This window comes from Neofelis nebulosa, chromosome 1, assembly GCF_028018385.1.
Source record: "Neofelis nebulosa isolate mNeoNeb1 chromosome 1, mNeoNeb1.pri, whole genome shotgun sequence".
Classification (NCBI taxonomy): domain Eukaryota; kingdom Metazoa; phylum Chordata; class Mammalia; order Carnivora; family Felidae; genus Neofelis; species Neofelis nebulosa.
The window spans coordinates 135306709-135322616 of NC_080782.1; the positions used below are offsets into that span (position 1 = coordinate 135306709).

A 15908-nucleotide genomic window follows, 5' to 3' on the forward strand; every position below is an offset into this window, starting at 1 on the left:
TGGGTTATCTAGCTATAAATTGTACATCTATTATTTCCTAATATGCAAGCATATAAGGAAATGGAAGTACCAACACATATAAAACTTGAAATCTAAAAAGGCAAAGAGCGGGGCGCCTGGGTGGCGCAGTCGGTTAAGTCTCCGACTTCAGCCAGGTCACAATCTCGCGGTCTGTGAGTTCGAGCCCCGCGTCGGGCTCTGGGCTGATGGCTCGGAGCCTGGAGCCTGTTTCCGATTCTGTGTCTCCCTCTCTCTCTGCCCCTCCCCCGTTCATGCTCTGTCTCTCTCTGTCCCAAAAATAAATAAAAAACGTTGAAAAAAAAAAAAAATTTAAAAAGGCAAAGAGCAATATGAAATAAAAATTCTGAAACATTTTTAATATATCACTTCTAAAAACGGTGTACCATTCACACAGGGTAATTTGATAAATACACCTAATTATTTTTTTAAAACCTTAATCTAACATTTTGTGACATACCGAGTTCAAAGACCTATTTCTAAGCACTGCATACTTTGCCACCTGGCGTTAATGGCTATCACGAACCAAATACAAAGATCAAGAAAGCGGTTTGTATTGTAAAATATTTTGCCCCAGAGACAATGTTATGGTATGCCCTAATAAACATCTTGTGGAACAGCTGAAAATATTTTCAAAACATCTGGGCTTTTTATCATGAATCTTTCTTCCTATTTAATAGGATGATCCACAGATCCCATCTGTACTAGAGTTTCTTAAGTTACTAAAACCTAAAAGCATTGAGTCTCATAGGAGAGAACAAATACACTTTTTTTTCTAACTTTTTCTCCATGTGGCACCTATCTCTTGACTCTAGCTGAGTACCATTCGATTAAACTTCAGCTCAAAAGGCTTCTCAGCCTTTTTTTGATGAGCAGTGCCACCTTTAATGACGACGAGGAAAGTAATTTTAAGAATTCAGGAAGCTAAATTGTGTTAAAATCCATTTCTAATACTCTTGTGCCTTCTTGATACAAATGAAACTGTAATGATTTCTAGAATATTCCCGTAAAATTTTTTTTTTTTTGAATTTTGTTAGAATGGTCTTGCTTTCACCGTCACTAAAGAGTTGGCTTTTTCACATCAGTTTTACTGCTTTTTATAGTTAACTGATTAAGACTATATATTACGTTACGATATTTGCTGGGAGACAATTTATTTGATATTTTCCCCTGCAACCTGACCCCTTTCGTTTTCTGCCTTTTTCATGATGCCACGCAGACCACTGGCCTGAAAAAAAGCCCAGGATGTGAGTCCTGACTTGATTAGCTTTGTCACCTCAGGGCAGTCAATGAGCTTGTTTTTTCACGGGAAAACATTTGCCACCTCAGGGGGCTTGTTGTTATGGTAAAATAACTGCCTTCACAGTCTAACACAGTACCTGTTAAAACAGCAAGAGCTTCAAAGATACTAATTGCTTTCCTTCCCTCATTCAAAACATGAGCTTGCGAAGAATATATATGATGCATTAATTATGTCAAACTTGATTATTATGAATATGTGAAATCAGAATCTATGACAGGGTCCAATTTCTAAATCCTCTGGCAGTTACAAACACAAAGAACAATTCAGCTGATTTAATACTTGATTCAATTTTCTATTTCCAGAGAAGAAAAGTGGCTAAGTGTAAAAACAAATTGAACATGGGTTCAATCTAGCTCCACCAAATTGTATACGACCTACGATAATAATCTCTCCTAACCAAGATTCTTCATCTCCAACTTGAAGAAAATACTTACCCTGCAGAGGTCTTATGACAAGTACTGCCTGGCAGAGCAACCACTTAATAAAGGATACTCATTACAATTAGGTCCTGTCCTTTGACATTTACTAGCCAACCACCAAATATCAAGACTCCTGAAAGCTACTAACTTTTTCTTGCTACTCAAAATCTCTGTTCAAGTACCTGGGGCATGGCTCTGGCTTTTAAGTTGTTATCTTTAATAGAATTACTAATAATTGGTCACTGATCCTGCTAACGATTATGCTTGTTCACATTATTAGAACATGTACCTTCAAAATTAAACAGCATAGAACATGTATGTCTATGTCACCTGTCTGGAGAATTCTTGGTAATGGGGATTCAAAGGTGGTTAAAATAACTTCCCCAACAGACCTGGTAATCAGACATTATTAGTAAATAGATCAACTCCCTCTAAAAATATTCCCAGGGTAAGCACAATCACTTAATTAAAATAGATGAAGTGGAGAATTATCAAAACCAAATATAAACAAAGCATCATTTCAAACGTCAACAGTGAATAAAATACAATTCACACAAAACAATACCAACCACATTTACAATTAAAATACACTAACTGCAATTAAACTATACTATACCAATTCATATGGGTTTTACTCCTCCCAAAGCTGATTCTGTGGAGTTTTCAAAATGTATCTGTGACTAAGAAAAAGTTAAGATTGCCAACGCTAAGACTTATAATCAAGAACATAAGATCTCCAATGATTACAAGACTATGGGTCACAGTGAGTGGCTGACAAAGGCATATACTTTAAAACCATACAGCAGACGCAGCTCTATCTTAAGTACATACTGATATACGGAGCCATGCCAGGGTCCAACGTTGTAATCATACTTTCTACCGAATGTTTTGTTTTGTCAAGCACAGATTTCACCATGGGATTTCCGGCCACACCCTGCACAAGACAAATTAATATATAAATGCCCATTCTAAGTACAGAACACCTGACGGTGGAAGAAAACTTTTTTGAAGTTTCTGATACATGGTAGACCTGTGATTTTGTAAAATGTAAGAAAAACATGGTTATAGCAATGTCAAGTTGCTGTTAAGATTTCAAAATGCTTACCCTCAATTTCTCTTCTTATCGCAGACCCACAGCAGTCTACAGACCACACTGGCCTGTATATCCACATGTGTATGTATTCATTCATTTTGTGGATGTATATATTCATACGTATTCATTTTAGACACACACACACACACGATCATTTCTCTGTATGTACATATTCTTATTGCATTTCATTTCCACTTATTTATATGAAAGACTATGTAAAACTTATCCATTAAGGTCCCAAATAAAAACTGTAATGAGATGTCTCCATAAACTCATACCTGATTCCCTAACCAAAAAATAAAAATAGTAATGTTTCTCACCCTTATTCCCCACAAGTTACCTATTAATATGTATTACTCTGCTATGTTCTACTAACGTTTCTTTTTTCCTGCTTCTTGTTTGTTGCGTTCATCCCCAAATTCTCTCTTTTAACCCAGACCCATTCCTCTGAATTCTTACAACCACACTATTAAGCAGAAGGAACTAGGTCTGAGTATTCCCTTCTTATGCTATACTTCTCCCGTGGTAAGAGACTTCTAGGGAGAAGTGCCTCCTGAGATGGCACCTGACTAGCAGGCTTTTCCAATCTACCACTGAACTAACTGGAATCAGAAAAAAGTTGAGTTCATAACACATGCTATTAACAAAGGAAACTAGTAGTAATCCCTATATAAGGAAAAACCTTTAAAAAGTACAGAAGGGGGGCGCCTGGGTGGCTCAGTCAGTTGGGCGTCCGACTTCGGCTCAGGTCACGATCTCACGGTATGTGAGTTCGAGCCCCGCGTCGGGCTCTGGGCTGATGGCTCGGAGCCTGGAGCCTGTTTCAGATTCTGTGTCTCCCTCTCTCTGACCCTCCCCCGTTCATGCTCTGTCTCTCTCTGTCTCAAAAATAAATAAACGTTTAAAAAAAAAAAATTTAAAAAAAAAAAAATAAAAAGTACAGAAGGATTAAAAAAAAAAAAAAAAGGAAGCTTAGAAAAATACCATCCCTGTGTAACATAAAGCTCAAATGTAGTAAATAAGTTAGCTACTTACCAATTTAAAAATATGTTTAATATATAATTAAATTGTAGCCAAACTCTCCACAGAATACTGGGAGAAACTCTGTCAGACTGATTCCAAAATTCATTAAGAGAAATAAATACAGAAGACTAGTAAAAAAAAATTCTTAAGAGAAACGTGCAAACTTATAAAATTAAATACTGATATATCACTGCAAAAGCAGGCACTTGGAAATGACCTATCTTACTCATCAATGAATATTCCTAATCTCCAAGAGCACAGAGTCAACTTTCAATAAATAATAGTATAATAATAAACAGAGTCAATAATAATCGAAATAGCGAGGTACTATTGCAGGGGCAGGCCAAACAGTGGAAGAGAAACAAGTCCAGAAAATGACATTAACACACAGTTGCGTAATTAAAATAAAGATGACATATCAAAACACTGGGATACGATGTTGCCAGAGTCAGAGTCGAGTAAGTGGTCAGAAAAAAATTAAGTTTGACTTCTACTTCATGTAATAAAGTATCAGCAACAATAAACTGGTGGGTATAAAAAAAATGAAACCATAAAAGAATTAGAAGAAATCACAGAAAAACATTCGTGATATAATGTGGTGGTAAAAGGTCATTTTTAACATTAAAAAAATTAAAAAAACCTAACACTGATATGAAGAACTTCTGCAAATTTAGATTTTGTGTCAAAAAAGGGTAATATAATTTAAATGTATATAAAAATAGAGAAAACTGCAACATATGATGGCATATAATAAAACATTCTTACTACATTAGGAGCTCTTATGAATTTTTGTTCAGAGACGAAAAATCATCCCAATTCAAAAATGGGCAAAGAAAAGGACTAGAGACTTAAGAAAAAAAAAACGATGGCGAAAAAAATGTTCAAATCTGGTAACGAAGAAATGCAAATTAAAACAAGGTATGTTTTTTGTTTATCAAATCAGAAAAAGTTGTATTTCAAATTCATAATCAGTGCTGACAAACGAAAAATGCTGGGACAGTCAGACATTCACTCTGTTCACTCTGACATTCATCAGAAATTAACCTCAACAAAACAGAGATGAGCACTAAGATCTGCCTACAAGCATGCTCATCACAGCTGTATTATAAGAATTACAATTGAGAATACTAAAGTCCATTAGCAAAATATGGGAAATAGGGGCGCCTGGGTGGCTCAGTCGGTTAAGCGTCCGACTTTGGCTCAGGTCACGATCTCGCGGTCCGTGAATTCGAGCCCCGCGTCGGGCTCTGTGCTGACAGCTCAGAGCCCGGAGCCCGTTTCAGATTCTGTGTCTCCCTCTCTCTCTGACCCTCCCCTGTTCATGCTCTGTCTCTGTCTCAAAAATAAATAAATGTTAAAAAAAAAAAATTTTTAATAAAAATATGGGAAATAAATGCCACGGCATGAAGGGCAAAGCAGCCATAAAGAAAATTTCTGAAGAATATTTATGGCTTGGAAGATGTTCCTGATATGTGCTACATAAGGACAAACGAGACACAAAATAGTGTCCACGTGTCACTACCCCATTTTGACTTTAATTTTAGAAAAGATCTATCTACGCAGATAAGCACATAAAAAGGATGGAGAGAAACTATAAAAAATTGGTCACAAGACTAAAAAGGATTTTTACTTTTCCTTATATCATTTTGTTCTTTAAAAATTATTTTAAAGGCCATCTAATAATTTTAGAATGAAAAAGCTCAGCCTAGTTTTTCAACTAAATACCCCTTTACCTTAATAAAACCCCAGAGTCCACCAGCAGATGCTTCATCCTGACCTCTACCAACTCTGGGATCTTCTTGTTCCTCTGGAAAAGTAATGGCTGATGTGGTTCCAGGTCCCTGTGCCAGAGATGACAAACTGGCTTGCTGAGTAATGGGAGTCGGCAAAATACCTAGTAAATGGCAAAAATTTCTAATATGTGTAATTTATTTCATAAACTATTTCCTGTAAAAAGATGTATGAGATGAGTAGCTCAAAACAGCTTCAATAATGTGAATATATGCTCAGGCATTTCTTTTTTTTTTAATTTTTTTTAATGTTTATTTATTTTTGAGAGAGACAGAATGAGCCAGGGAGGGGCAGAGACAGAAGGGGGGCAGGGGACAGAGGATGGGAAGCAGGTTCTGCAGTCAGCATGGAGACTGTGGTGGGGCTTGAACTCACAAACTGCGAGATCATAACCTGAGCCAAAGTCCGACACTTAACGAATTGAGCCACCAAAGCACCCCTATACTCAGGCATTTCAGGACTGAGTTATATACTCCAAGAATCACCTAAATCTTTATAAAATACAAATGGAAAAAGATTCCAAAGAACAAATTTCTTTCCCTTTCTGTAGACATTTTTATGAAGTGTCCCGAAAATGGACCAAATGTATATCAAAAAGTACTTCCTATTGGCCCTATTTAGCACTTGGATGTGGGCAGCTATAATTCCAATCCCTTTAATGCATAAAATTAATTGATGTGAGCACCCAAGCCTATCATATAAAAGAGTAGGACAATGAGTACATATTCCATGTGCTCTACTTGAACTCAAAATAGAAAATTCACACATTCATGGACATAAGTATTATACTGTACTAAAAATTCTGTTTGTAAAAGTAGATAAGCAGAAACCTTGGTAATAAAAATCACAAAAAAGAAGCTTCTTTTTGTAAAAGGAGAAGTAACAGGCAGAAGATGACAAGGCTGAAGTTTGGATACTGGCTTTCAAAAACCATTCAAGGTTTTTGAAAAAAAGTAGGTATAACCAACTTAGAAAAGGAAAATGGCCCAACACCACAAACTTCAGGTATACATGAGCTTTTATTTGGTTCTCAATTTTTACCTGGCTAAATAAAACTATTTCCTGAACCATTCTGCCCATATAACCTTTCAAGTAAAGCTTTAAGAAACTCTCGAATTTCACCCTGGTATTCCTCTGTAAGAGAAACTGCACTTCATATACTAAACATGTACATTTTACAACATACTAACTTTTAGCATTTACTAAGTTAACAACAGCTTTATTTCGATAGTTTAAATGTCAATGGGGGCACCTGGGTGGCTCAGTTAGTTGGGCATCCAACTTCAGCTCAGGTCATGATCTCACGGTTCGTGGGTTAGAGCCCCGCGTCCAGCTCTGTGCTGGTGGCTAGGAGCCTGGAGCCTGCTTCAGATTCTGTGTCTCCTTCTCTCTCTGTCCCTCCCTGCTCACGCTCTGTGTCTCTCTCAAAGATAAATAAACATTAAAAAAAATTTTTTAAAGAAAAAAAAAAGTCAAAACATGAGAACATTCCAGAGCTTAAAGAAAGGAGCTAAAAATAATGCAGCAAGAAACAACAAAGTTAAAAAAAAAAAAAAAGTAATACAGAGACAGTGCTGAGGAGAAAGTGAAATGGTACAACTGCTTTGGAAAAGTCTAGCATTTTCTCAAAGCCAGCAATCCCGTGCCTAAGTATATACCCAAGAGACATGAAAACACGTCCTCATGAAAACCTGTACACCAATGTTCATAAGGGCAGTATGCATAACACCAAAAAGTAGAAACAAAACAAAGTTCATCAACTGATGAAATAAAATGTGGAAGGAATATCCATATGACAAACAACAGAGTACAGAAACATGCTACATATGCTAAGTGAAAGAATCCTGTCACAAAAGCCACACACTGCATGATTCTATTTATATGAAATGTCCAAAATAGGCAAATTCGTAGAGACAGAAGGCAGATGAATGCTTCCTTCGGGCTGTGAACGTTGGGAGCAAGTCAGGAGTGACTGCTAATAGCAATGGGGCTTCTTTTCAGGGGGGCGGGGGGGGGGGCGGTGTGATTAAAAGGTTCTAAAACTGATGATGGCGATGGTTGCAGGACTCAGTAAAAACTCTGACAACCACTGAATTGTATATTTTAAAGGGGTGAATTATATGGTATGTAAGTTATTTCTCAATAGAACAGTTATTAAAAAACAACCACATACTTAAACATTACCTACAGCCATTTAATTCAAAGTATCAGTAAGAGAGGATTACCTGTGACGGGAGGTGCAGAGAACGACGGCATCAGGGGTGTCTGGGGAGCTCTTCCCGCATGTCCCCTTGTAATGTCATAAGCCGCCCCAACAGAAAATCCCGATGTGGGAGGACCAGAAGAGGGTGCAGATAAGAGCGTGTTTGGGGCAGAAGATGGAGGAGGGAAGTGGGACAGAGGAGGGCTAGTGAAGGCGGCAGCAGGTGCTGGCGAACCCGGAGGTGGCACGGAGGCAGCAAGCGCTGGGACAGAAGGGACGGGTGAAGGCGGCACCAAGGGTGCAGAGGGCCTCACGGGAGGGACGGGCGGCTGGGGGGTGGCATACACGTGCGGTGGCAAGGGTTGTATGGAGGACACATTTGGAGAAGAAAAAGAACCGGTTGCAGCTAAAAAAACAGGTGGGGAGGGGAAAAAAAACAGAAGACTGAAAATGCTTTCGCTTGATTTTCAAAGTATCTTATCACATTTTTCTTGCAAAATCTAACACATTAACAAGCCATAACTGAGTATTTAAAATGTACAATTTGAATTACACAACAAATACGACTCAGTGCAAATGACTTTCAGCTCCCTTACGTAAAAGAGGCAGCCGTATATAATTAAGTTACAGTCCCATTCATAAGCAGATCTTTGTGTTTTCATTCATTTTGGATGTATTTTTAATAAAATAGAGCTGTTTTTCACCACTGCTAACTTCAGCATAAAAACCTACATACTGGCTCAAAAATTTTGGCCAGAAAGTTAATCATCAAACCCACAGAACATGAGACAAAACCAATACGTGCTTCTTAGGATATTTTTACCATAAGAAGATGATTTAATATAGTCAGTATAAATACAAAGAACAAAACTTGACCCAAAGCAAAACATAACGTTTTCTACCTGCGGGCTTAAATAAGAAAGGCTCCTTCCTTTCATCCTGGCAAAGATCACAAGAGTTGTAAATATGTAGTCTTCTAATTGACTCTGAGAAAAGTTAAGTGTCTTCACCGCCCTCCAGACACACTAGACACTCGACAGCTTCATGTACCTGAAGGAAGGGGGGTTGAAGACACAGCAGCCGCGGCTGGTCCTGCAGGATGTGGAGGAGGAGTCCCGGGCGGGGTGGTCTCTATTCCGCTCTCTTCCATCATTTTTCTTCAGTTATGGTTTACTGTAAAGATATAAAATTGTAGTAAATATTACACGGTAATCAAGTGTACTTCTAGAGAATAATTTTAGAAAATAATCATCAAGAGACAGAGATCTGTGTTTGCTATTTATAATGCCATTTATTTCTACATAAACGATCTGTCAAAATTCCTAGGAAAACAGTCTGTGCTTATGTTTAACATTCACATAATATGGGACATTTTCATATACTATACTTTGTAATTAGGAAATAATTTGATGTTAACTACCCAAAAACTTCAAACAGTAAATTACTAATTCTCTATCACATGAATGTATGTAAGTCTTATATCTAGATTCCAGTCACTGTTACATTTAAATTAAAAATGAATTTTTTAAGCATTAAGTATTACTCAGTATTTTTTGAGGGGGAGGGGACAGAATCTTAAGCAGGCTCACACCTAGCCTGGAGCCTGACACAGGGCTCATTCCCACTACCCTGAGATCATGACCTGAGCTGAAATCGAGAGTTGGACACTTAACCAACTGAGCCACCCAGGTGCTCCTATTATTAAATATTCTTAACATTACTTCTCTCCCCATAATGTATTATGTGGGCTATTTCTGTTAACATGAAAATAAAACTGAAATGTGCTCCATTCCCAGTATCTCTAGTTCACATCTTAGGGCATCTTTAGTAACTGTGAAATGATATGTTTCATGTACTGGAAACATTAACTTCAGCAAAAATGTTATACAGTAACTAAAGAGCAGGTCTGGGGCGCCTGGGTGGCTCAGGCAATTAGGCTGTCCGGCTTCGGCTCAGGTCATGATCTCACGGCTTGTGAGTTTGAGCCCCGCGTCGGGTTCTGTGCTGACAGCTCAGAGCCTGGAGTCTCTTCAGGTTCTGTGTCTTTCTCTCTCTCTCTCTCTCTGCCCCTCCCCTGCTCACACTCTGTCTCTCTCTGTCTCTCAAAAATAAATAAACATTAATTTTTTTTTTTTAAAAGCAGGTCCTAAGACAATAATGATGTACAAAATATGGGAAAACTTCCTTAAAAATGACAAATTTCCAAGCTTGTCTCAAATATAAAATCAAAACTTCCAAATAAAACTTCAGAATTTGCTTTTGATGTTTCTATTCATTTAACAAATACTCAGTGAAAGTCAACTGTTTGCCAAGCACTGTACTGGTGCCTGTGGACATACAATGTATGCAGAAACAAACAGGATACATACAGTCCAGTAGGAGAGACAATAAAATAATACCACCCATGTGCAATGAACTGAATTATGTGCTCCATGGGTAAAAACACAGTCTTGAGGGGAATATGATTCTGAGTTGAAAGGGAGGAAAGACAATCACATATAAGCAGAGATCTGAAAGATATATAGAATTAAGCAAGGGAAAAGAACTAAGGAGAGCAGATTCCAGACAAAGTGAAAATACAGGAGGTAAACAAGCCCTGTAAGGGAGGGGGACAAGACAAGTTCAAGAAAATCCATGTGCACCAAACAGAAAAGAAGAATGAAGACTGGAGACACAGGCAACAGCCCACACCGGGGTGAACCTTATACACCAGGTCAAGGAGTTGGGGTTTTTAAGAACAGAAAATCATCGTACAGCATTCAAGCTGGAGATGAAATCTCTGTCTTCTGTTTTAACTTTTTAAAAGAAGTTTTAGAGGCACCTGGGTGGCTCCAGAGGTTAATCGGCAACTTCGGCTCAGGTCATGACCACAAGGCTTGTGGGTTCGAGCCCCACACTGGGCTCTGTGGTCACAGCTCAGAGCCTGGATCTGCTTTGAATTCTGTGTCTCCCTCTCTCTCTCTCAAAAATAAATAAGCCTTAAAAAATTTTTTTTAATTAGATTCAAAGATGCAAAATAGACCAGAGTTCTTGGACTACCCTACACTCAGCTTCTCCAGCAACAGCATCCTAACTGTGGTACAGTGATTAAACCCAGAAAATTAACATTGGTTCAATACTAGTAACTATAAATTTTATTTGCATTTTCACCTGTGTGTATGTTTGTGTGTGTAGTTCTATGAAGTTTCATCATCTGCAAAGACTCATGTAACCAACACCACAATCAGGTTACAGAACTGTTCTATTACCCTAAAGAAACTCCCTCAGAGTGTTCCTTTGTCGCATCCACCCACTAACCATAAGCCGTGGCAACCGACTGTTCTCTATCATTTTCTCATTTCATGAAATGTTACCTAAATAGAATCGTACAGCATACATTTTGAGATCAGCCTTTTTTTTTTTTTTTTTTTTTACTCAGCATAATGCTCTGGAGATCCATCCAAGTTGTTGGCTCTATCACTAGGTAGGTTTTTTTAACTGCTGAACAGTATTCCATTTTATAGATGTGCCACAGTTTAGCTACTGGTCTGCTGAAGGATGTATTTAAAGCTAATTCCAGCTTTTGCCGATTCATATTTGTGTCCTAAGTATGAAAACATTCCTTTGACCACAGTATGCAGACAGGGACAGGGGACAGAGTAAATGCAGAGAGACTATTAAGAAGGATAGAAGTGGTTCATATAAAACTGGTAACACTCTAGACAAGTGGCTCTCACGTGCAGGAGGAAAAGAGGATAATCCTGCCTCTCACAGTCATTTGCCAACGTCTGAAGACCTTTGTGGTTGTCAGAACTAGAGGGACTACTATCATCTAGTAGGTCAAGGCTAGAGATACCACTAAAGATCCTACAATGCACAAGACAGCCCTCACAAGAAAGAATTATCCATCCCCAAATAGCAAAAGTGCCAAAGGTGAGAAGCTCTGGCTTAGACACATGTGATGATACGGGAGATGGAGGAGAGTGGGTCGACTGAAGAACTGGATATGGGGCAGTGGCAGGAAGAGGCATGACTTGCACAACTGCACAGATGTCTACACCATTCACGAAGACAGGGATACAGGAAGAGGTCAAGGTATTTGTATGATGTCTTCTTTCTCGGGAAGGGGGCATTGTGCAGTCTTTAATACTGGACACGTCGAGTTTCAGCTCCTTGAAACACCCAAATAGAGACATGTGACTTGCTCTGCGGTTTCAAAGTAAGTGGGGGTGGGGATGTCTTCAGTTTACTGATAGCCTCTAAAGTCATGTTCTGGAATGAGGTTACCTAAGAGAATACCATGAAAAGAGAAGATGACCCCATCAATCCTTGAAAAATAGTCTGGCAGAAAGATGAGCTTACTGAGAAGAGGGAGACGACCAAAAAGAAGAAAACCAGGAGACCATAGTGTCCAAAAGCTAAAGAAGAGTTTCAAGGTGGGAACAGGCAGCAATATCAAATGCTGTGGAAATGCCAAATACGATGACTGATGTCTGAAAAATTCAATGGCTTGCCCAAACTAAGATATGAACACAGTGACAGTGATTTCCATGCAGAGTGGGGCTAGAAGGCAATTTCAACCACAGTGAGTAGAAGGTGAGGCAGAAATACACACTTTCAAAAAGTATGGTTGTGAACCTACAGGAAACATCTATGTCATTAAGAAGGAACGGGGATCAGGGAGGCAAAATCCTTTCATTCAGTACCTATACACCTAAGGGCAATAAACTCGAACACAAATGGCCTTCTGGGGACTTTATCACTCCCTGCGAAAGCTACCTCTTTTCATCTCCCCATTTTCTGTTGGTCATTCAGTCTCCTCCTACAGGTGCTGCCAAATGCTTACACTGGCTGGTGGAAGTCAGGTTTAAAGATAATCTTGATCCATAAAACTAACGAATATGTTGGCAAAATGACCTATGCAATGAAAACAACCTATAACCTGCAACAAAAGGTCAATTTTTTTCAGTCTTTAAAAGATACCCTATTTAAGAAACAGCTTAATGACAATACTGGATAAATGCTGTGTGCATAAACATGAACCCTTCTAAAGAAAAGCTATGGTGACAACAGTGAAATGTCAAAGTTGATAAAGGTTTTAGTGCAGAAGTCTCAGCGTAAGAAGTATTACTAATGTATTAACATTAAAGAAAGTGATGAAAATGGCTTAGAAAAATTGAGCCCTCAGGCTCTGGCCAGACCCTCCTCTTCCAATTTGCTTCCCATCAGAGTTTTCTGTTAAAAAGCGAATGCCTACTCATTAGAATACAATAAAAGAAATGGAATAATGCAGCTTTGATGATAAAAGCATTAAAAGCCATTATTGATGTTTTACTAGCGCAAAAGACGGTCTCCACTAACAGACAAAACAGTGCCAAAGCAGGATGTGAGTTTTGCCTTTGCATTCTCAGTTGTGAGGCCAAAATAAACTTCCATAAACGTTAAGTGAATGAAATAATGGCCGTACAGGAGAAAGGCTGGAATGCCAAAATGTGTCACTTTCGCGGGAATGTACACGGTGCCTCTCAAAGTACCTACTTTGAAATGCAGAAATGGATATATCACTCGGCCAATCTAGAAGAGGTGCTTTCCTGCAAACTTGCCTAAAGACTTGGCTCCAGGGAGGAACAAAGAGACAGCAGAAGGCAAACACCCTCTGGAAAGGGGCTCGGCCCGTCTGGAGAAACCTAGGGAAAACAAGCTACTTCCCAAGAGCGGGCCCGGGGTGTGCACCCCAGAGCCGAGAGAAGGCCGAAGCTGCCGAAATCCTGTTCCTGGAGGCAGCGGCCTCCCCGCAGGCTCTGCCACGTCTCCAGGCTGGGCTGGGCCGGCCTAAGGTCAGCGGGCGCCTGCCGCCGGTCCCGCTCCCACATTCAGCGCTCTGGAAGGCGGAGCCAAACGGCCAGGGGCGCCAGTCTGGGTCGGCGCCCCCGAGCGCAGGGCCGGCACAAGACCCACAACCCGCACTCACAGGGCTGAGCGCGGCAGGGACTGATAGCCTGGCGAAGCACGCTCGCACAGGTTACGCCCGGACTCCACGACAGCAGCGCTCCGACGCGACCCTAACCATCTCTGGGCGCCGGCCGGCCCGCCCACCCGGCAGGGACTGCGCCCGTAGGCGCCCGCATCCCATCCCGCCGCCCGCAAGCACCCGCGTCGCTACCAGGCTGACGCTCACCTGGGGGGGGCCCGACAGAGCGTCTGCGTGGCAGTTGAAAAGCGCGGGACGTGGAGTTCGGGGTGCTAAGAGTAAAGCTCGGAGAAGACCACGAAGACGCCGGCAGGCGTTCAGCGCCGCGCGTCCCCGCCTCCAAGATGGCCACCGGAGGCGCACGCCCCTGCGGCTGCCACGTCGACCGCGCGTCGCCCCGCCCCGCGCGTTGCCCCGCCCCGTCCGCTGGGAGCCCGGTCTCTCCTCGCCCCGCCCCGCCCCCCGCCCGCCCAGCCCGAGGACTCTAGTCAAACCCGTCTGAGTACCTCCGACCTAAGGTGCTGCTGCCGGCGGGGTCTCGGCGCATTCCCCCCAGAAACGTTCTTCCGTAGCACGGTCATGCTTTCCACTCCACATCCCCGCACCCGAGAACGGCAACCCCGTTACCAGGTGTAGCTCCCTTTATCCTGTGCCGTGGCTGCCCACGGGATGGAGATGAGCCAGCCAAGGTCGTCTAGTCCAGCCCCCACCTGCAAGCAGGACCCCGCTTCACAAATGGGGGACTTGCATATTTACAAAGATTTCCAGATAACAGCAGTGGCTTGCATCCTGAGAAAGAGACAGCGGGCGGGTAAAAGGTAGCAGCTACTGTTACATTTTCCTCAACCACAGTACGTGTACTTTATTTTTTCTTTTTAATTGAAAAACCAAACACAAAGATTATCAACCTTCTTAACCTTATGTGCCTCACTTAAAACAATACTTGAAACAGTTTTGGCTCCATAATGTACATTAAATAAATAAGCGAATGGCGTGCAATGGAGGAAAATAAGGGATTTGAAATCACAAGTCTGGGTTTGGGGCTGAGACTATCCTAATGTCAGTGGTGCAGCTATGTCCTTGTACAGGTCGCTCAGCCTCTTCCCGTCTCCCTATTTCCATCTGTAAGCTGAGAATAGTATCATAGCTGAGAATAGTATCATCTGTCATCTCTAAGTCAGGCAGGTAACAGTCCAAATGAGATGTATGAAAGCACTTCTTAAACTGTGTCGTGTTGAACACATGAATATTTGTTTTTGCTGTTTCCAGATTCCTTTAGGAACCTATAGATTTCACATTAATAGATCTCTTGGACTTGACAGTCATGAGCACTCTAAAATGCCTCACTAAAAAGTTAATGGTATTTAACTATGCCCAAACTTTAGATCATGCCTTGCCACTACAACGGGTTGTTCCTTTTGGTGGTGACTCTTGTCCTACCCACAGAGAATGGGTGTAGGTAGGTATCCAGGTTACTCTTCCAAAAGTGCTGTTTGGGGTGGGGCTGAAAGTAGTTACCATCTCCAACCTGTTTGGCTGAAACCCTTAACAGCTATAGGGTTTGTTGGCTTCTTCATTCATTCAACAAATATTCATTACTGGCTGCAAGGTACTGCACATGAATGCTAGAAATATAGAACAAGACAGACAAGGTCCTGACACTTCATTTTCACAGCAGACAGAGGCTATGAACAGGAAAATACACTGTTTGTAATGAGCACTTTGAAGAAAATCAATAAAGCAGTAAGTTACAAACAGTAATTGGTCACTTTGGATAGGGTGAATGAGCAAGGCTTCTCTGAGGAGGTTTGAACAGAGACCTGTAAGGAAGCAGGCCTGTGGTTGTCTGGATGGAAGGAAGGGCACACAAAGGCTCCAAGAGAGGGTGCTTAGCACCTTTCCAGAACAACAAGGAAACTGGGACTGGGGGGTAAGAAATGAGGTCAGAGAGATAGGAGGGCTAGATCATATCTAGGCTTGCAGGCCCTGTAAAGACTTTTGGGTTCTATTATGAGAGAAATGAGGAGTGGAAGGTTTTGAGCACAGGACTCACAAGATTTGACTTCAGGGTGAAATCACTCTCTGATTGCTGTCATTGTAGGGACACA

The 15908-nt window shown here is 40.9% G+C and overlaps 1 protein-coding gene across 4 annotated transcripts in view; it reads right to left on the reverse strand.

Moving 5' to 3' along the window:
• Positions 1 to 14130, reverse strand: part of PRRC1 (proline rich coiled-coil 1) — a 35915-nt gene extending 21785 nt beyond the window's left edge. Inside the window, exons 1-5 of one of the 4 annotated variants that reach the window (XM_058737270.1) lie at positions 14008 to 14130; positions 8901 to 9023; positions 7873 to 8256; positions 5590 to 5750; positions 2572 to 2674 (exon numbers count right to left, since the gene is read on the reverse strand). In XM_058737270.1, coding sequence (XP_058593253.1) covers positions 2572 to 2674; positions 5590 to 5750; positions 7873 to 8256; positions 8901 to 9003 — 751 coding nt within the window. In that variant the 5' untranslated portion in view covers positions 9004 to 9023; positions 14008 to 14130. Of the gene's footprint in view, positions 1 to 2571; positions 2675 to 5589; positions 5751 to 7872; positions 8257 to 8900; positions 9027 to 13367; positions 13492 to 13800; positions 13931 to 14007 lie in introns of those variants that run through there. The other 3 variants (XM_058737285.1, XM_058737279.1, XM_058737288.1) reach the window with 3 other exon arrangements.
• Positions 14131 to 15908: the final 1778 nt, after the last annotated feature.